Here is a 23,269-nt window from a genome sequence, read left to right on the forward strand (position 1 = left end):
ATGGTGTGCAGCCGGCGCCAAGACTACGCCGCGTTCGCACGCAAAACTCATTCAAGTTCGCGTCGGAGTTGGACGTATCTAACGTCCTACATTTTGGCGGTAATATCAATTCAAAATTCGAACGCGTTCTTATCGAAAAAAATAATATGTGAATAAAAAAAGTATACACTGTTTTTGACAGATTATAAAGAATACATTCGAAATTTTAAATTTAAGTGTGCAGATTAAAAATCAAAATGTTTGTTTATTTTTTTATTTTAATTGCATCGACTTCAGCGTATGTCTTAGAGGAAGAGTGCCTTAACTACACAGTGTATCCAGTGCAATATGAACTGACCCTAGTTCCTCATATATATAAAGATGGTAATTCTTATTACGATTGTGGTATAGTGATTACAATAATAGCGAATGCCCCAAATGTGGACGTTATAGAATTAGATGCCAGAGATTTGGAAATAAAAGGTGATACCATACAAGTTTTAGATAAGAATGTTAATTTGATAAACCAATACCGGCCTTACGAATTTGATAATAGTAGAGGAAAATTGTTCATATATTTAAGGGAACCTCTTAAACAGTATAGTTTGGCCCGGACTCAATATCTTGTGTCAATGTCTTTTACCAAACAAGTGGGTTTCGATAATCAAGGAATTTTCGTAGTGGAATACGAGGAAGATGGAAAGTCGAAGTGAGTAAAATGGTCTTTAATAATATTATATATGTGAAAGTATCTCAGCATGTATGTCTGTCGCTCTTTCACGACCAAAAAATTAAACTAATTTAATGAAATTTGTTATAAGCAAACTTAAACTCCAAGAAAGGATATAGGCTAATGTTGTCTTAGATTTTCGCGATTATTACACATTGAAATAAAACTAGTTTTAACGGATTTAAATCGCGTATATCAATTATTTTTATCATCCCGACGTTTCGAGCACTTTACAGCGTTCGTGGTCTTGGGTAGACTGTCTACCTGTCTACTTTAAATCCGTTAAAACTAGTTTTATTTCAAGGACATAGGCTACTTTTTTGCCTGACACATGACAACCAACCCCTAAAACAAGAGCGAAGCCGCGTGCGGGAACTAGTTCGAAATATAAATTTTCAATGTTAAGACATAACTAATATTAATAGAAATTGCTTTCAGAATCGTTTCTACTTTCATATCGACAATGTACAGAATTAAGAAATTTATGATTGATTCGAATTCGTTTCCTACAAAGCACCTTTGCCTTCAATGTTGCTGTCTCTTTCTATCGTATGGGGTGAAAAGCGATTAGGGAATTGGTTGTGTTATATGATTGAAATTTATAGTTCACTGGTTCCCACACGGCTTCGCCCAATTCTATCAGGCTATTTCATGCATTCCATTGCATTTATATCTATTTCCATCCTCCTTCCACCTTTATTTTTCACCCCTTAACGATCGTTATGATGGTAAACACTTACTTTATTTTTGAATAAAGAAATCTTCAAAAAAAATGTACATGGTGTACCACGCTGGCCGCGATATATATATCTAGAAATAAAATAAAGTATATTTATTTATAGCTTTTTTCGTGTACCTATATCGTATTTTTATTAATTTTTATTTTTTATTTTAGTATACTTTATTTTAAATAGCAATAGTAATTTAAGTATATAAATAGTAATGTAAGTAGAATAGTTATTTCGACAAGGAGGTCTTGTTGAAATAAATAAAAGAAAAAATAATTCCCATTTTAGTCCATAAAGTAAATTAAAAAATCGGCTCACTATTATACAGATGAACCCGCCTACATTATACTTTTTGAAATTATAAAGAGAAAATTATTAAAATAATATAAATTTAATCCCATATAACGATCTTTTTATTGCTATATAAAACTAAAATTAGTCGGTACGATGTATTTTTATATTTAAAACAAACAGTTTTTAGATTTATCTAGAAAATAATAATAAAATAATCAGTTAATTAGCGAAGTCGCAAAGTAACAAATTTATATACACAATAATAATAATATTAGTTATTATGAGGTAACAAACATAAAAAAATTCACAAAAAATTGATAACCTCCTCCTTTTTTGAAGTCGGTTAAAGATATAATAATTATGCAGCTGCAAAACCGTATTATAATAATACTATGTTTTCTATACTATACTAGCATTAGTTTATTATACAGCACCCACTGAAAGTCATTGATGTACTTTAATGGAAATTTGTGATTTTATTGATACAATATCTGTTCTAGGAATGGTTCCCACGCGGAAGACTTAGCTATCTATATAAATCAAGGTTCTGTTTGCATAAATTATAATTTACAGAAGGCTACGTTTATATGTATTTAATTAATTGGTTAAACAACAAAATAAATAACTTTATTTTTGTTTTTTTCAACCGACTTCAAAAATGAGGAGGTGTATTTTTGTATTTTTTTATGTTTGTTACCTCTTAACTTTTAACTGTGTGCACAAATTTTGATAATTTTTATTTTTAAATACAACTACGTTATATAATCGTAAATTGACTTTTAAGTAGTGTAATATTTTTCATTTCAATTTATCTAGGAGGATTCTAAAAATATATATTGAATACGCAATTATTTTTCTTACTTTTTAGTACATATTTATTTGTTTTAAAATAATCTTTTGTTTGAATTCGGTTTTTCTTTTTGCTAAAATTTTTATTATTTTTTGTTTATATTGAACAATTTTCTTAGAAAGCATAGTGTAAGTACATGAAGTACTTATCTTGCTTCCTGATACATGGATATAATAGAAATAAACATTTATAATATTATGTCATATATTATATTATCGATAGCCGTGAAATCTATATTAATATTATAATTTCATACACAAACCTCTGAACCGAATTTGATGAAATTTGGTATGAAGCAAACTTGAACTCCAAGAAAGGGCAAGGCAATTTTTTTTGCCTTACTAGTAGTCAATATACCTACTTAATATCTTACCTACATAGAGTGTTATATACATACATAAGAGTATGTATATTATTAATTTTTATTAAAAGCGGATAGATCCATTGTGTCGGTGTGTAGAACTTGTATACAGGGTAGAAAAACTAGGACGTATCCATTTCATATTATAAAAAAGAATATATAAAATAATAGAAGCTATAAAAATGTAACTATATATGTTATGTTACGTCAAATTAGCATGTCGATATAAAACAATTGTTTTGTTTCAAGATTAAATAAATAAATAAATATAAGACAACATCACATACATTACTCTGATCCCAATGTAAGTAGCTAAAGCACTTGTGTTATGGAAAATCAGAAGTAACGACGGTACCATAAACATCCGGACCCAAGACAACATAGATACTAATGATAATCTACATCGACTCAGCCGGGAATCGAACCCAGGATCTCGGAGTGGCGTACCCATGAAAACCGGTGTACACACCACTCGACCACGGAGGTCGTCAAAAATAAGTGTCAGTACACGTTAAGGATTCCTCGTTTCAGTGACATAGTTTAAAACGATACAGTTTCTTTTTTTTTTTAACAAGTAATAGAACAGTTGAATAGTGATAAGTGAGCTAAAAACTACATGCCTTTGCTAATAAGTCTAAAGTGTTAGTATCCTATATGTACTAAATAACTGTGCTCGAGACTGTGCGCATTTGAATTTAACAAAAAAGTTATTGTTGTAGCCTATATTACTCCTTATTACATTTACAAAATGGATCAAGCCGTTGTAGATATTAGTATTATTAGATAAAGAACAGAATAAAATTGATTTTTCTTTGGTGTATGAACCGTTTGAAAAAGCGGTTATTTAAATTTTACAAAAGTCTCCTATTTATATGTATAGATTAAAAATTGTTTTTCATGAATTTTTGAAAATGGAAAAAGAAATAAAATGAGACTGTCTTTTAGACAACTCAGTATATTATTTTTTTTATGTAAGACTAGTATATAGACATACATATGTACATATAGAACCTTTAATAGTTATTTTAATGTATGGAAATCATGATTTACATACTAAAATATTACTGTATCCAGCTAGAATAATTGAACGTTCAATGGTACCTAAGCAAGTACCACCCACTGAGTAAATGAGTGTAAATATGACTGGGTTGATTTTTAACAGGCGATTTATTTTGCATTTATTTATGCATAACTAAACCGAAAATATCCAGCAATCATAATTATTATATTTAATACAAAAAGTCGTAAGTACCTATTATCTAAATATGGTATTCACTTAAAATACTAAAGATTTTTATGTAAGATTATGTCCACGAGAGTGGGTGGTAATTAAGCTAAACGATGATGATGTTCTTTGGACCATTTTTGACTTAGGCGGGACTTCTCAAGGGAAGTAAGCTAGCTGTGCAGGACGTATTATGGATACAATCTAAGCCTAAACCTAACCTAACCTAAGCACCGATGAGATATTTGCTTATTCCCACACTCTCTTAATACGATAAGAGCTGAGATGGTCCAGTGGTTAGAATTTGCGTGCATTTTAACCGATGATTGCGGGTTCAAACCCAGGCAAGCACCACTGTATATATGTGCATAATATGTGTTTATTATTCATCTCGTAATCGACAGTGAAGGAAAATATCGTGACGAAACCTGCATGTGTCTAATTTCATCGAAATTCTGCCACAGGTGCATCCCACCAATCCGCATTGGAACAGTGTGGTGGAATATGTTCCAAGCCCTCTCCTTAATGGAAGAGGAGGCCTTATCTATCCCAGCATAGGGAAATTTACAGACTGTTACTTTACTTAATCCGATAAAATGGCTAAGCTGATACGATCGGAAGGTGTTCAGAAAAACTGTACACATTTTCCGTGTCACAGAGCTGTAGTTACTTGTAAAGTCTACATGATTTTACCTTCCAGACTCTGAACTGCTAATGAAAGTTTTTTTTCGGAATTATAATTTTATATTTACATATGTGTTCCTCGATTTGAATGACGATAAATGCTGAGCGCATTTATGGTCTTAAAATCCAGTTTGTATTTTGCGCAGTGAAAATCTTCAGAAAGTTACCCAGGCCTCTAAAGGAAATCGGGTAATTTATTCTTATTACCTACTAAAACCATTGCAATCGCGTTGCTTGACACAATATGGAGAGGCTGCGGGATCGTATAAGCTAGCCAGTACACTAACGAGGCGGTTAAATACATAGACGCATAGGTATTATCTAAATATGGTAAACAATAAAACTGCAAATTTTATGTTCCTAGACCGTGGGTAGTAATTGGACTAAGTAATGATATAGTAAATGTACATACATGAGTCTGATTATTTGATACAAATTATCTTTTTTTGAACTCCTGAACCAATTCAACTTCTAGTTAGCTAGTCAATGTCACAGTATTCACCAAAACAACCAGTAGCTCGAGGAGAGACACACACACACACACACACACACAGAGTACCTCGTAATTATGGTACTTTTAGTACATTAGTCAAAGAAACTGATACATTCTTGACTGTTATTGAAAACTATATTGGTTAGATAGTGCAAGCCTAGGTAGATTCTAAATACTAATAGAATATTCTTAGTATTATTGTATTTATGTTTGGAGGGTGAGTGAGCTAGTGTAACTACAAGCAAACGGTGATTAAAATTTTAGTTCCAAGGAATGTTTGATATTAATTTAAATAATTGTATTAACTAACATGACTTTGTATTTTTTAAATGTTGAAAAAGAGTAACTACTGATTTTCTTGCCGGTTCTTTTCGGTAGAATCTACTTTCCGAACCGGTGGTAGCTTCACTTAATTGTTAAATACCGATTCAAAAGTGCTTGTAAAAGCCCACTTGAATAAATTTTATTTCTTATTGCATCAATATATATATTTGATAGTGACCTCCAATCATCACTTATTTCATTACGATAATAACTAACATTTATTTGTAAAACTCATTAATACAATATGAGAAATTCTTACGCCTAAAATAGGACAACTAGTATCGGAGTAGACGGTCAGGTCTAGACATTATCTTACATATGAGGAGAGGCTAATTATATAGTAATACTTAAACATAACCTTATGTTATTTATTTCAGATATCTCTACACAACTCGCCTTTCACCTAACAAAGCAAAATATTTCTTCCCCTGCTTTGACAATCCACAATTCGAAGCTGTCTTCAAATTTAAAGTTTATGTCGCAGCGCCACACCCGGGACTACAGAGTTGTAACACCAGTTTGGTCATTGCCAAGGAGTTCAAACACCAGAAGTAAGTGAAGCACCAATGTAAGATGATCTCTGGCACAATTCCCATATCATTCATCGTATCATTATCATTACTTAGTATAAAACAAAATTGCTAACCGCTGTCTATCCCTATGTATGCTTAGGTCTTTAAAATTATGCTACGGATTTTGATGCGATTTTTAGTAGATAGAATGATACGAGTGATAATTTTGTATACAATACATGTACAATATTGTAAAGAAAAAAAATCTGTAGTTTAAATATGTAATTTCTGTAGTTATGCCACATAAAATAATATTAATAACAGTTTTATAAATTATTGATCAATTCCATCATAATTGTATATAATAAAGTAAATTCTATAGCCTCTGATATATATTCATAATAATACATAATGATATAGAATCAAATGATATAACACCGTATTGGAGGCTAGGGTTATTCTCTAACATATTTAGTAAAAGAATTGCACCCGTGTGAAGCGGGTTGTTCTGGTAAACAATAATTTACTTACCTCTTATATACTCGTATTGTGTTTTACATATGTAATGGATTGATTATTTCATGCACTAATAATATAAAGAGGTAATATTTTGTTTGTTTGTATGTGGTAAATTTTGGGACTAAAATCCAATTCTAACCGATTCGTAGAAAGCTATATTATTTCTGAGTACTGTATGGTATAAATTATTTTATTTATTAATAAATCGCGAAATTGTGAAGCCGGGGGATTGCTAGTGCGTTATATTATTTGAGAATGCATGTTGGATTATCGGTATGATCTATACAATTTGTAACTTGATAGGTGGCACTTGTTACAAATCAACTTGTATATTATTTGTAATACATGAGAGCACGTAGTATCTAATAATAATTTGAAAATAGATTACTGAGGTATTGCAATTCATACAATCATCAGCTAGTTTTATGTAATCTATGTAGTTGTTGTAAATGTTTGTTTCTATTATATGTAGGTCAGCTGTTGGAATTGTATAATCATCAAGAGTACTTTTCTATAGTGTAAATTCTCAATAGAATACAAGTTTTTTTTAAGGACGTGATCAGTTTTTCTATAGCCTCTATATTAAGCTCGGCAGCTGAGTATAGATCTGTGGATCTATAACGAGTTGAAACCACAATGAGTGACACAGTTTCCACAATTGCGATCGTTTGCCCTATACGGCAAGAGTTGAGGGCTCGACCCGTTTGACAGCGTTTATAAGCCGACTTTAAAGAAGGTTCTTAGTTTATGTACCATATACGTTCGTTCGGGTTTAAATCGATTTTGATGATCGATAGTTAGATCCAGTGTGATCGAATATTAATATAATAACATTGTTATGTTTAATATATGCTTGTTATGAGTTTCGTATGTATAAAAAATCTCTATTTTTGAAGACTACCTAATTTTTGGTCTTCATAATATTCATACTTTTTTTGTATAGCAGTGTATATGTAAGTGAAGTAAATACTACATATTATTATAAATTTTAAAAGGTACTTCGAATGTGTTTCTATTTGAAAGATCATTGAAAAAGTACTAAAAAATATTTGTACTAATTCAAACGATCGATTTCCTGATTTCTTCTTGTTTGCTGTTTTATAAATCTCTCGTTTAATTTAAAACCACTGACACACAGACCATAACTGCTTATGTACAGAGTCAATTATATCAGAAAGCTGGAGATATTTTCTATTTCCAAGAACCATTACCATTTTAGTATACGAAGAGAAATTTTATAGTACTATATTGCTTTCAATTAAAATAACGTAAGCTGGCGTTGGTATTTTTAAAATCAATTAAAAAATAAAAAGGTAAAACAAAAAAGAGGTTCTAATGCAGACAAGCATATTTTTTTTTTGTAATAATAGGCATCCCGGTGGTAAGGTCGCTACCATCTTACGTCACTAATCTTTAGAGCTATAACGTTATGTTCCTTGTACGGTTACACTGAAACACAGCAATACTAAGTAGTGTTTCGAGGTAGAATATCTGATGAGTGGGTATAACCAATACGGGCTTTACCCTTGGTATAAAAAATATATATTAATATTACGGCGTAATATTTTACTTTCATTCAATTATGAGAGTTTTCAATTACAATATTTAAAAATTAATAATACTGTTAAGTCTCGTTCATACATACTACAATATCCGATACGTAATGACTTAGTGTTAGAAAAAAATAATTCTAAGTAAAATTTATTTATAATGTTTATTATAATGCATATTTTTATTTTCAGTTCAAAGGACAGCTACTCAATCATTGAGTACACACCGTCACCGCAAGCAGGCCTCCATCAAGTAGGATTCCACCATTCCGACTTTGGTAGCCGGAAAGTATCCGTCAAAAACGACACACTGATAGTTTGGGCACCAGTGTCTCATCTCAAGCATTATTCATTCATATTGAATTTTGGAGAAACACTTATCAATTTGATTCATGAATATGCACTGATTGATCGTCCTCTTGTGTATGGACCAATAAATATAGTCGCTGTACCAACCATACTAAATGGATATGAAATCGCAAGCTGGAATCTACTTACCATTGGGTGAGCAACATCAAACAGAATTCATATACTATTTAAGTAATTTATATTTCATCCTTGTCAAACTTATTGTGTAAGAAAAAGACAAAGATATATAGTGTTATTTTTTTTTTTGTAATCAGTACTCAGTAAATGAACCGAAGGTTAGAATACGTAGATCATATTGCGGTTTTTAAATTAGAACAAGCACTAATGAGGTTTTAATCAGGTCCTGTATTAGACATTATAATTAATATTTGAATAGTAGGATGTGCAAGATAGTCTAGATAATACCACTCTTTGAATTGTTATGTTCCGATTTTAAGGTCAAGAGCCAATGTAACTACGGCCTAGAGAGACATGACATCTTAGTATCTATGGTTGGTTTCGTATTGTCTATGTAAATGATGGTGAATTTTGTACCAGTTATTATTTTTATTATATATTTTGTCTCTGTAGTGGTGACTGCTTATCATTAAGTGGTCAATGTGTCTGTTTGTGCATTTAATTTAACAAAAAAAAATTAAAGCCTAAGTTACTCCTTATTATAGCAGCTAGCTGCAGTGAAAGTCCCGTCAAAATTAGTCCAGCCGTTCCAGAGATTAGCCGGAACAAACAGACAGACAAAAATTGTGAAAAATGTTAATTTGGTATATGTACCATGTATAAATACAAATGCATTGAGTAAAAAAGGGTTATTTTAATATTACAAACAACACTCCAATTTTATTGGAAGTAAAATAGAGTAAAGTATTTCGTACTTGGGAATGAAGAAAGATTTTATAAGGACGTTTTAAAATGTCATTCATATTATTACTATGTGGTTCTGCATCTCTTAGTTATATCCATGTCCTGAAATAGACTATGATCTAGGATGATAAATAAAGAGTGTTCCTTTTTGTAACGTCATAGTGATCTTAAGCAATTTTTATAATCAATCTACTCGAAGAGACTGTATCTCGTAAAGTGTTTTAGAAAAAAATATTATTTTATGCTTATAAAAAAGAATTCCACAATTTTTCCACGTGGTCAAGATTTATACAGTAACTCCTTTTAGTTCATATTTGTATATATTTAAGCGTTTAATTTTTTTAAGTCGTATGTTAATAAAAATACCGTTATTTTATAAGCATCTCATTTCCAAATTAATTCGTTTTAAATTAAGACAAATCAAATCCATTTTTACGATAAAGCAATGCGTTCTAAAAACGTAATAATTATTTTTAACTCTTTATAATGCGCTGATTAATTAATATATACAAAGCTTTCTTGTCCATGAAATCGTTTACGATTACGAAAATTGTTTATTATTAAAATCTACAATGAAAAATGTATTCATATAAAACAGGTGCGCAATGGTAGTTTAAATATAAATATTATTGGTAAGCTCTTCTTAGGCGAATTAATTTATATTATAATACTTCGTATAGCATAAATAAATTCGGATTAATTTGTTATTCACAATCAAATTTATCATGGCCTTTGAAGGTTCGTTCATGTCTAAACATCACAAAAAGACTTAAGTTTTAACCAAATTGATGGTTGGTACGACATTTTAGAAACACACACAAAATTGTTATAAATCAAATCACATCAAATTCCTTTATTGAAAATAGAACCTTTACAGTAAATTTTCGTTCATGTCTAAACATCACAAAAAGACTTTGGCTTCAACCAAATTGACGGTTGGTACGACGTTTTAGATACATACACAAAATTGTTATATAAATCAAATCACATCAAATTCGTTTATTCAAAATATAAGTTTTACTATAACTTATTCATGGTCGAATTAAACACTACTATTAGTTCGCAAAAGATCTGATCTGATCTGAGAATTATTTTAGTTTTAGGTAATTCACCAATAAACAAAATTTAGGTAATTCGAATTTTTTATATTATATCTTCGAGGTAGCATCGGCTAAATTTGTAAAACCGATCAAATCCGATTTAAGTACGCTATCCTATATTATCAATATTTATTTCTTATTTGAATATGATTTTTATACAAACGTAATAACTTGTTATTTGACACGTCGATTTATATGCACGTTCTTTCTCGGGTTGAACTGACGCAGGAATTTATAGCGACGAATAGCGTCGAATGGCGCGATAGGGCTAATTCTATTGGTTTTATAAATCGGCCGTAATCAGTTTTATTGAATTTGCCGATGCTACATCTAAATTGTGTCGTACTATTTGTATAGTATATTGATTAAGTTGATAATTCCAGTGACAATAAATTGGCAAATATATACGAGTACACGAGTATTAAACAAATAGAGCGTATGATGTTCGAGCTCGCTCAGCAACTGAGTCGGATTTGGCTCGGCAATCCCGGGGAATTGCAACGCACTAGATGGAGAGAAGAATGGTTCAAAGAGGGCGTCGCTACTTACATGGCCCATTATTTATTATCGCAGGTATTCAAATGATACGCTTCTTTGGTTTTAAGTAGGTCAAGGCATGATAGATACGTCTGACTAATGTTTCCTTTTCAAATATTTTCTCAATTTTACTAGTTAATATACATGTTTTAATTATTAATAGATATACTTTAATGTTATTGGACTTTTTATTAATTGATGATATTTTCACCCAATGTGTGTATTCAGCTTTAACGGTTTAGAATTTCCAACGTTTTCAAGAAATATTCAGAGAAATATGCACTAAGCGAAATAATATGATATTTTCGAATTAATTCCTTTTTTAAAACTGCTAATGCATTAATGATTATTATAATTGAACTCAATTTCATACATAATATAAGAGGCAATCACATTTTTGTTTTTATTTTTTAATTAGTTACAGGGTTTAATGTACAAACGAGATTACCAGCCCTATTCTTTATTAAAGAAAATGCCTACATATCTTAAGTTTCTTAACAAAAAGTTATAAGCTATCGTAGTCTCTCCCGATACAGGAAAGGATGGATTTTCTTGAACCATATCTTTTATATTCAATTTCCACTTCTTAATTAATACCTTTCCATTTTGATCACTCTCTTAATAATTACTGAACGTTGTTTAAAATTACATATTTGTCACACGATGCTTGATGAAATCATTTTTTCCTAATTAACAGTACAACCATGGCGATATGTCAATAGGACGAAGACGAACAACTGAAAATTATGGCTTGCAAATGAAACACAAAGCAATGGCAGTTGATTGGCATCACACAACGCCAGCTTTGGCAACTTTCAACCGGACAATGGCAATAGAAATACCATCGAGGTACAAAGAGCTAGTCACTATGAAGACGGCTTCGTTGCTGTGGATGGTTGAAAATTGGTTGGGTTCTGAAAAATATCATCAGGCTTTAGTTAAATATATAAATAGCAGGTAAGATATATTGAAATAATCATTTTATCTTAAGTAAATCTTCATTTACCAATGATAGATTTGTACTAGTAGTCGCCCGCGACATCTCTCGCGTTTTAGGACTTTGGTTGTCATGTGTCAGGCAAAAAAAGTGGCTTGGCCTTTCTTGGATTTCAAGTTTGCTTCATGCCAAATTTCATTAAATTTGGCTCAGCGTTTTGTTTGTGAAAGAGCGACAGACAGATAGACATACACAGTTACTTACAGATTTATAATATTAATGTATATTTTCATTTTTAAATTACTCAAGCCAAAATGTGAAAGTAATCTTGAAACCCATGTTAAGAATCATTATTCACAATTATTCCTTATTAATTGCTCCTAACAATTGTCAATATTTCAGGAGAGGACAGTACATATCCCTTACTGACTTCATGATAAATCTCGACCGTAACACGGTAGAATGTCTGCATCAGTTCTTCAACGGATCAACCGCTTCAAGAGTCCTCAATTCCTGGTTCAATCAAGCTGGATATCCTGTTATCAATGTAAATGTATTGAGAGATCGGACACCAAATGCTATACAGCTGAAACAGGTAAACGTTATTTCAATTTTCGCTGTTAGATACAATGATGTCTTGTAAGAGACTTTGTCTTCTGGCAAAGCTTGCAGGACATATAAAATAAAATTATATGTATTTATAATTATTTTAACAAGAGTTTTTAATGTTATATCATTGTTAAGGTAAGGAGAGATCAAAAGTTTTAATCCAAGAGCAATTTAACATAAACCGTTTATTTATAAAAATATTGGAATTTTAGAACGTAGTTTAAATTTTAATACTTGACTTTTTGAATGTCGTTTATGAATCAAAAACTCTATTTGAAATCTATTTTAATAACAAAATTGTTCAGATAGATAAAAGTATCGAAGACAACAACCGTTAAACCGATTATGATATTTGTTTCTAGAGAAAATTCAGCTTCACCGAAGAGTACAGATTCGACTCAAACTATCTCATCCCTATCTCATACATCGTTCAGAACAATCAAAACTGTTACAACTGTTTCCAACCGAGGTTTACCATCGGCATGCAGACTTACACGTTTGGAGAGAATCTCAATGGAGGTTGGATTATTCTCAATAGAAACGCTTCAGGTTTGTTACTTTCAATTTATATCATTTACAATTTAATAAAAGGTCCCTGAAACACATTTGAAGAACACATAAATTTAGGTAACACGACTAAGTGAATTCGTTACAGCAATTCTGTTGAATCATACTTCCATTATGCATCTAACAAGTGGCTTCTATTTCTAAAACGTATATATGCCTATACCGTTTTCTAGTAATAACAACTTCAATAACATTTATTGAAAAATATCCATTTAATTGAAGTAAATATTACTATGTTACTTGGTGGTAGGGCCTTGTGCAAGCCCGTCTGGGTAGGTACCACCCGCTCATCAGTTATTCTACAGCCAAATAACAGTACTCAGTTTTGTTGTGTTCCGGTCTGAAGGGTGAGTGAGCCAGTGTAGCAACAGGCACAAGGGACATAACATCTTAGTTCCCAAGGTTGGTGGCACATTAACGATGTAAGGAATAGTTAATATTTCTTAGAGCATTATTGTCTATGGGCAATGGTGACCACTTACCATCAGGTGGCCCATATGCTCGTCCGCCAACCTATACAATAAAAAAATATATATGTACAATAAAAATCAACTGACCCACTTTTGAAGTATGGTCTAAATCTGGTGTTGTTTAGTAGCGGAGATGAAAGTGAGATATATTCGAAACGTAAATACTAGATAGCATCTTTGTCTGTTTACCATCACAGCCTTAGTTTAGCGTGAGGCGCACGCGGCCTCGGCGCGCCCTTGCCCGCGCTCGCGCCCGCGGCCGCGTACGCGCACTTAACTGTCTATTTTAGTCGCGCCCACGCCGACACCTCACCACTTCCCACACCTCGACTGTTTTGTAAACACTACTCTATGGTTTATATTGTTATAATTAGTTTTAGTGGTATGGAAAAACCGAATACAATTTTATTGCCTACGAATTAAAAACTTCAATAAAAAGCACGGCATTTATGATCGCGATTTTTTATATTATTCCATTATTATAAGATAGAATTAAGTGACAATAAAATAAATCTGAATGGTACGCTGTATTATGACAGTTTTAATGTTTTTAAAGGATATTATCGAGTAAATTACGACGACGAAACGTGGAGACTGATTGCGAAAACTCTGAAAGAAAATCACGCAGCTATCGACGAATTAAATAGAGCACAGGTACGTGACGATGTTACTTTATAAATAGGAAGAAATATTTTTTTTTGTTATGAATCATAATATTATTTAAAATTTTACATTTGATAAAATGGCATAAATGTTTTATATCCCAGGAGCGTGTTTTAACCTCGAGCAATTTGCCGACTGACTTCAATTGACTTTTTAGATTATAGTAGGGAAAATTATTCTGATGACGAACTGTTAATTTCAAAGGCTCAGCGTCAAATCTTTCATCAGAGATATTAATATTTAAAAAAAAATAGAAACTAATTTATAATCTGTTCAAATATTTTTATCTTTTGATACTTCGGTGTATAATAAGTGTCCTAAATTATAATTTCATCTTTCATTTTAAGACCAATAGCTACTCCTTCTGCACTTTATGAAATTTTATGTTAATCTTATTAGTTTATAAAAAAAAGAATCCTTGGAATTTATATACATACAACATAAGTTATATGAAAAATATCATCATAATCCTTATTATAACTTGTCATACAGATTGTAAATGACATTTTTGCACTGTACGCCGCTGGAGATGTACGTGAAGACATCGCCATCGAGGTTTTGGATTACCTTAATAAAGAACTAAGTCTAGCAGTCTGGGAATCTGCCATATCCGGTTTCGAATTATTCAAGATAGAGGGCGTGAAGATGACTAAGATGATCTATGAAGAATGGCAGGTATAGAACATAATCTTCAGCATAAAATAGGTTAACGCGAACAAATGAAATGAATTTTCGTTTTATTTTTGTAAAAAGCATTTGATTTTGAGACTCTATATTTGAATTTATACAAGTTTATATGTAAACATTACCAGAAAGAGTTTGCTTTGTAACTAAAACAGGTATCTAGTAATTAGTTGAATTGAGAGTCGAGATGACCCACTGGTTATAACGCGTGCATCTTAACCGATGATTTCGGGTTCAAGCCCAGCCTAGCACCACAAAATATATGTGCTTAATTTTTGTTTATAATTCATCTCGTGCCTGGCAGTGAAGAAAAACATCGCGAGGAAACCAGCATGTGTCTAAATTCTGCCACGTATATTCCACCAACCCGCATTGAAGTGGTGGAATATGTTCCAAACATTCTCCTCAAAGGAGGCCTTATCCCAGGAGATGAAAATTTCAAGGCTATTGTTGAGTAATTAATAAAGTGTTATTTGTTTTTAATAATTTCAGAAATTTATGCAAAAGAAAGTATCAACGATATACAGAAGACTGATGGCGAACGTTGAACAACGTCCAAACACGAGATTGTTTAGAAGCAGTATCGTTGAATTTGCTTGCGAAATTAAACACAGACCTTGCTTGAATGAAATGAGAAGATATTATGCAGATCATGTAAATGCTAAGATGAGGTAAATAGTGTATTTACCTAGTATTCATTAAAATAAGGATTACTAAAGTATTAATTTATAAATGAAATATATATAGTGTCAATGCCATGTAAAAAATCAAAGGCATGCTTCTTCTCAAACTTAATTAGAGTTGTAAATAGGGAAATTAATATATCTGTAAAATTGGCATCGCTTACACTCAAAAAAAAAGTAAATATATAATCTGTACTGATAAATCAGGAGTCATATTTACTACGGAAAAAATAACTACAAAACCAATATACATAAAATTTAAAGATGCAATACATTTCCGTGAATGTTTTGTTCTTGCAAATATGTGATTCTATAAATTCCAAAGTAATCCTTCGTTTAGTTATTATTGAGAATTGTTTGGATTCCATTCACGTTACTCGAGGAATGTTCGAAATGTTTGGGAAGTCGCTCGGAGCGACGCATGAAATCACGTCTCAGCCTGACAGGTTCCGTTGCATTTACAAACCCAATACCCATAATCTTCCCAAAATGTATTGAGCATTTCTTGATTTATAATATAACTAACTAAAGAATTTAATAACAGTGGTAATAATTAAAGTTATTTATTTCGGGATATTTACCATATTTTTTAATTTTGTTCGGTGAAGCTCGATATTTCGACATTATCTACGAATGTCTTGTCCACTGAAAAAAAAAATAAAAAACATGGTAAATATCCCTAAATGAATAACTTTAATAATAATAAAAGCCATGTTAATTTAAAATCTTATATAGTGGTAATGGCATGGGCCCTGCGCAAGGATGACACGCAAAATCGTGAAGCGTTCCACATTTTTAACTTTATACAAAGACACCCCAATCCGGTTGGTCACCGTGGGGGAAGAAGACCGCTACCCTCCAACTACCTCAATCCAAAGTCAAAAATGTACCCTTTCCACAAAAGCCAATCAAAAAGAAGATATAATGCACATTGCAACATATAATACTCTCTCGCTGAGAACAAATGAAAGCCTAGCAGAATTAATCCTGGCTCTCAAAGATATACGTTGGTCTATAATAGGACTATGCGAAGTAAGACGTCTAGGAGAAAGCATAGATGATCATGGAGACTTTTTATTATACTACAAAGGAGAAACACCAGGCCTGCATGGAACGGGATTTTTAATTAAGAAAAAATTTAAACCATACATTCATGAATTTATCGGTATATCAGAACGTATTGCAATTCTTAATATAAAACTTCCACCGCAAAACGAAATGTGGTCAATTGTCCAAGTTTACTCTCCAACAGAGACTTCCAATCTATCAGAAATCAAGCACTTCTATAATACATTATCAGAGGCTATCAAAACCCACACACACAATAATTTAATAGTAATGGGCGATTTTAATGCTAGAACGGGCGATAGAAGAGATGGTGAGGAAATTGTCCTAGGTCCATATACTTCCTCAGGGAAAAGAACAAGGAATGGTAACATGATGATAGAACTAGCTTATGAATACAACTTAACAATACTAAACAGTCTGTACAAGAACCGTAAAAATAATAGATGGACATGGATACATCCAGACAGCTTCCACAAAAACGAAATAGATTACATCCTAACAAATAAATATAAAAAATTTCATGATTGTAGAGTTATAAACAAAATTAATTTCAACAGCAACCACAGAATGGTGAGAGCAAAGTTAAATATCGATAGAACCAAGAAGAGTCGACCCTTTATGGTAAAGAAAATAAACGACGTAGCATTGGAAAGTAGTGAAACATTACAACAAAAATTACAACACTTCATACAAAATACCAAAGGCTTTGACATACAACATAAGTACAATACATTTCAAGAACTCTTGTACAGAAACAGTAAGATTGAACAGAAAGGTGAAAATAAAACAATAAAATGGGTTGGAAATAAAAGTAAAGAGCTTTTACGATCCAGAGCAGAACTTATATCATATCCGCAAAAGTCAAAAAGTATAAGAAAAGAAATAGCTGGATTGAGTAAGAAAATAAAATCACAAATGAGAAAGGATCGACAAAAATACAGGGTGGAACTGCTTGAAGAATGCATTAAAAAAACTGGTGGTACTAAAAAAGCTATAAAACAACTTTCAGAGAAACAAAACTGGATACCAAATTTAATAAATAAGAACCACAAACAAGAGAAACGGAGACCTGAAATCTTGTCTATAGCTAGTAGCTTTTTCAAGGAACTATATGAGAAGAAAAATCATTTCATACGAAAGACAGATTTAAATGAAGAAAGCATTATACCAGAAATAATCCCTGCAGAAATAAATAAAGCTATAACATCCCAAAAGAAAGATAAAGCTCCAGGGTCTGATGGTATAACCAACGAGTTCATCATACTTAATAAAGACCACCTAATACCAATTCTACAACACATTTTCAATGAAGTGCTTCAAACCGAAAATATACCTAACCAATGGACAACGTCGACTATAATACTTTTACATAAAAAAGGGGACAAAGATAACATAAATAACTATAGGCCTATTAGTTTGTCATCGAACATCTACAAAGTCTTTGCAAAAATAATACTGGATAGAATAAATAATAGGTTAGATGAAAGCCAGCCAAAAGAACAGGCAGGATTCAGAAGCGGATACTCGACTTTAGACCACATGTATGTAATAAAACAATTATTTGAAAAAAGTAAAGAGTTTAACTTTACTTTCTATTGCTGCTTCGTGGACTACAGCAAAGCTTTCGACACCATAGAGCATGAAGAGATTTGGCAAGCACTGAAGAGCCAAGGAGTCGAATGCAAATATATAAGGATACTAAGAAACATCTATGAGAACAGCACAGCTAAAATTAAACTAGAAAAGGAAGGGAAGGAGATTAAAATAGACAGAGGTGTACGCCAAGGCGACCCTCTCTCTCCTAAACTTTTTACGGCTGTTTTGGAGAAAGTTTTCAGACACCTGAACTGGGAAAATTGTGGGTTGTCCATTAATGGTCAAAAGTTATCGCATCTGAGATTCGCGGATGACCTAATAATAATTTCGGCGACGAGTGAAGGCCTGCAAATAATGCTGAACGATCTAGATAGAGAAAGTCAAAAAGTAGGATTAGTCATGAACACACAAAAAACGAAAGTCATGACAAATGGGAAACAAACACCAATTAGTATCAATAACAATACAATAGAATATGTTGAAGAGTATATATATCTGGGACAAATAATCTCCCCCTCAGATTTGACCAAAAAAGAAATCGACAGACGTATTGGAAATGCATGGAAGAGATATTGGAGTTTAAAAGAAATAATGAAAAACAGTGAAATTAAGCTAAACATTAAACGAAAACTCTTTGACAAATGTATACTTCCTATACTTACTTATGGTTGCCAAACATGGGCACTCAGAAAAAAGGATGAAAAGAAGCTACAAACATGCCAGAATTCCATTGAAAGAAGCATGATGGGAAAGAGACTCTCTGACAAAATCCAAATTGCAACCATAAAGAAAGAAACGAGAACAACAGATGTGGTAAAAACAATAAGGAAATTAAAATGGAAGTGGTCAGGTCACACAATTAGAGGGAGGGAAAAATGGTCAAAATTAGTTATGGATTGGTATACCGGACACAAGAAAAGAAAACGGGGTAGACCGTTCAGACGATGGGTCGATGAAATCAAGACCATAGCTGGTGGAACATGGCCAAGATTGGCAAAGAACAGGGAGAAATGGCGACAGTTGGAGGAGGCCTTTGTCAATAAGTGACATACAGACATTGTAGACTATATGTAGACAGTTGATGCAGTGTGAACTAATTGTAAACTAAAAAAAAAAAAAAAAAAAAAAAAAAAAATATTCTTTTTTGTCTGAATAAAGGCTATTATTATTATTATTATTATTATAGTGGTAATAATTTTGAACTAACAGGGCTCATGAATAAAGTGAGAATTATACTTTTGTATTAAGAAAATAAATGCTGAATTGTATCTGAAATTTCCCTGATCTATTTGCAGAAGAGTTTTAGGATCTTTTGATATAATCTAAGATTAGTTAAGATTAACTATGCAATCTTATTTTAGGATCGTTAAGTAGTCCTCAAATAATAGTATAATGTTTGTTGTAATTGCAGATTCAATCCAGATTTTCGTGAAGCCTGTTATTACACAGTCGTCCAAGACGGTAGAGATAATATAGGAACAAAATTAAATAGATTTGAATTAGAAGACAAAATTATCGCAGAACACAAAGTGTAAGATGCATTTTTTAATTATTCATATTCATAGAATGTTTCAGTTAAAACAGTGAAACAGTTATACTGGTAGAGACGGTCACACTGTTAATTACAACAACAACAGCAGCCTGTAAATTCCCACTGCTGGGCTAAAGGCCTCCTCTCCTTTTGAGGAGAAGGTTTGGAACATATTCCACCACGCTGTTCCAATGCGGGTTGGAGAATACACATGTGGCAGAATTTCTATGAAATTTGTTACATGCAGGTTTCCTCACGATGTTTTCCTTCACCGCTGAGCACGAGATGAATTATAAAGACAATTTAAGCTAATGAATCAGCGGTGCTTGCCTGGGTTTGAACCCGCAATCATCGGTTAAGATGCACGCGTTCTAACCACTGGGCCATCTCGACTCGACTGTTCATTAAATGTGTCCCATTTCCTTATGAAAATGGTTACGCTGTTTTACTACGAATTAGTGGGCATAACGTGTTTTAAAAACTCTTTGTAGTGGATTTGGATAAGAGTTTAGGGTATGTTGGTTTCCTTACGATGTTCATTCCAGCGGTATGTGATTTTTCATTATTATTTTTTTGTGACATTTCATTAAAGGTACGCTTATTAATATGTCCAGACTCTAAGCTAGCATCTTGGATTACTGGGCTTTTTCGGTTCTGATTTTTACAATGACAGATAACCACAGAACAATAACAACAACCGCCTATAAATTTCCTACTGCTGGGCTAAGGCTTCTCATATGCCACTACGCTGTGGCGGATTTTTTATAAGATTAGACACATACAGATTTCCTCGCGATGTTTTCCTTCACCGCCGAGCCCTAGATGAATTTTAAACACAAATTAATAATTTTCTCTTAATAATCTACACAGTACAGAATATAAAATCTCGGCCCTCAACACTCAGTCATGAATAAATGAATTAATTCTGTTATCTACAAGTCTTTCCTCCATTCGGCCTGCGTGTGGCTTAAAAATAAAATTATCTGAGTCAGTCACCACAATAAAAGGGCTTTTTATGTTTCAAATATATTAATTAAAGCTCTATCAAAATATTTATTTTATTGAAGAGCACACGTATTTAAAATTTTAGACTGAATTGACTGAGACCAAAATTTTCTCAGTCAGTCTCGAAAAACAAAAAATATTGCTCCTCATCTATACTCTTTTATCATGTCTAATTGATAAATCAAAATTGAATCGTGTGAACTCACCCGCAATCTCTCCAAAGAATGATGATCATATTTATTTTAAAATACTAACTATTATCTTTCATACTTTTAAGGCGTGAAGAAAACAGATTTCTCTACAGAATTCCAATAGGCAGCCCAAGACCTCTACCGATCATGATGTCGACAACGACGATGAAACCCACTGAGGTGAGAAGTTTTTTGAAAAAAAAACGATACAAAGTTTTTTTCTTCCATATTTTCACTAGAAATAACAAAAAGATTTGGAAATTTTAATTCGTGATTTTCAATTGATGCGAATATTTAAATTTGGCACATTACTAAAGATCCTCTGACGATAAAGTTTGACCGAAACACGTATGCATTTTTAGGGAGAGAATTCTACATAATAGCAGCTGTTTGATAGCGTAGATCTCATCTAATAATTAAAGTGGCTTGATGTTCTAATAACAAGTATCCAGTTAATCTATACATTTAATAAAATTGGACTGTCTGCTTGTAATATTAAAATAGCCCTTTTTTACTCAAAACATATGTATATATACACGGTACATATACCAAAATTTATTACTATCGTATTATTAATACCGTTTGTTCCAGCTAATCTCTGAAATGGCTGGACCGATTTTGAAGGGACTTTCATTGGCACATAACTGATATAATAAGGAGTAGCTTAGGCTTCAATTAAATTTTTTTCTGTTAAATTTAAACGCGTACAAGGTCGCGGGCAAAGCTAGTAATATATATAAGCATCAACAACAACAACAATAGCCTGTAAATTCCCACTGCTGGGCTTAAGGCCTCCTCTCACTTTGAGGAGAATTTGGTGGAATACACATGTGGCAGAATTTCTATGAAATTTGTCATATGCAGGTTTCCTCACGATGTTTTCCTTCACCGCTGAGCACGAGATGAATTATAAAGACAAAATAAGCACATGAATCAGCGGTGCTTGCCTGGGTTGGAACCCGCAATCATCGGTTAAGATCATTTCAATCTTATAAGCATCATTGATGTGTATTTATTTTTTTACAGATGCCATTAACTTCAACACCAGAATCAACTAATGAAGCAACATTTTCGTTTATAACCTCTTTGGTATTAGTTACAGGAATATTAATAACTATAACCCTCAGATAAATAGAAACCAAATTTTTGTGTAAATAGTTTCGGAAGTTCATACAGCATTTACCCGTTTCTATTTATTTAGTTGTTGTTTGATTTCAGCTACTTTGATTGCTAGATTTATAAAACCATACATACCAGTTTAATTTAAAATCATAATTATTATCTGCTACCCATAATTACTTATTTGTTTATTTATTTATTCTTTATTGCACCCAATCTTAAAACTAAATATAACATTTTTGATACACAAAATTTGCATGAGGTGCAACAGGCGGCCTTATCGCTAAGCAGCGATCTCTTCCAGGCAACCTTTGGGTAGAGGATCATAATATTGCCTTAAATGGGAAGGGTACAGTTCACTTAATACAATAAAAAAGTACAATTCTTGTATGTTTTTGGCTAGGAATTTTGAAATTTCTGGCATTTGCCTACTATTCCTCATGAATCAATTTACTAAAAACCATATTAAAATTCGGCGAGTAGTTAAAAGATCTAATCATACAAAGAGCGCACAGTGAGTTTCTTTTTTAATAGTAAATGGTAGTGAGATCTATTAAAAAATGTATAAGGTTTATTAAGAACATTTACGATAATTTTATTATATGTAGTCTATATAAACTGAACGGAATATTTGTGTTCATGTTATTACCCATCTAGTTATTTTCTCTTAATTATTTATATCACTGCCCTTATCGAATTAGATGATTCGATTAATTTATGATTTGTGGTCGAGTTGAATAAGGGTTTTTCATGAACTATGTAACATTCCTTAAACAAAATTTTTAATGGTTTTGGATATATTTAAAAAAAATACTTACGTGAAATGATGTATGTAAGCTTAGAATAAATTTTATACTGAAATATTATTTACATATTGTGACTGATTTAGATCACCAGCTAGGGTCAGTCAATGCTGGACTTATTTTAGTGCACAAATTTGTGCGCAAACACAGTTGCAATTTCATCTCCTTTAACTCTCATGATCTGATGGCACAGACTGATACAACCGGAAAGACCTGAAGCGAGAGAG

The 23,269-nt window shown here is 32.2% G+C and overlaps 1 protein-coding gene and 1 non-coding gene across 2 annotated transcripts; both read left to right on the plus strand.

Moving 5' to 3' along the window:
* The first annotated feature begins 12 nt into the window (after nt 1-12).
* LOC124532308 (aminopeptidase N-like) lies at nt 13-23,263 on the plus strand. Its single transcript, XM_047107157.1, has 13 exons — nt 13-688; nt 6,046-6,219; nt 8,442-8,753; nt 10,963-11,152; nt 11,814-12,073; nt 12,456-12,648; nt 13,025-13,211; nt 14,256-14,353; nt 14,855-15,037; nt 15,539-15,717; nt 19,805-19,924; nt 21,207-21,300; nt 22,147-23,263. The coding sequence occupies exons 1-13, from the start codon at nt 237-239 to the stop codon at nt 22,249-22,251; spliced, it is 2,547 nt and encodes an 848-aa protein (XP_046963113.1). The 5' UTR covers nt 13-236; the 3' UTR covers nt 22,252-23,263.
* Nucleotides 16,422-16,526, plus strand: LOC124532659. Its single transcript, XR_006966656.1, has one exon. It is a non-coding gene; the product is annotated as a U6 spliceosomal RNA (small nuclear RNA).
* Nucleotides 23,264-23,269: the final 6 nt, after the last annotated feature.

This window comes from Vanessa cardui, chromosome 9 (assembly GCF_905220365.1).
Source record: "Vanessa cardui chromosome 9, ilVanCard2.1, whole genome shotgun sequence".
In the NCBI taxonomy this organism is placed as follows: domain Eukaryota; kingdom Metazoa; phylum Arthropoda; class Insecta; order Lepidoptera; family Nymphalidae; genus Vanessa; species Vanessa cardui.

Bases quoted from the DNA above. Each gene is read 5' to 3' on its own strand.
- LOC124532308 (XM_047107157.1), top strand. From the start codon at position 237: ATGTTTGTTTATTTTTTTATTTTAATTGCATCGACTTCAGCGTATGTC. The intron at 12,074-12,455 runs GTAAGATATATT...TCAATATTTCAG, and splicing joins GTTAAATATATAAATAGCAG to GAGAGGACAGTACATATCCC. The intron at 13,212-14,255 runs GTTTGTTACTTT...ATGTTTTTAAAG, and splicing joins TCTCAATAGAAACGCTTCAG to GATATTATCGAGTAAATTAC.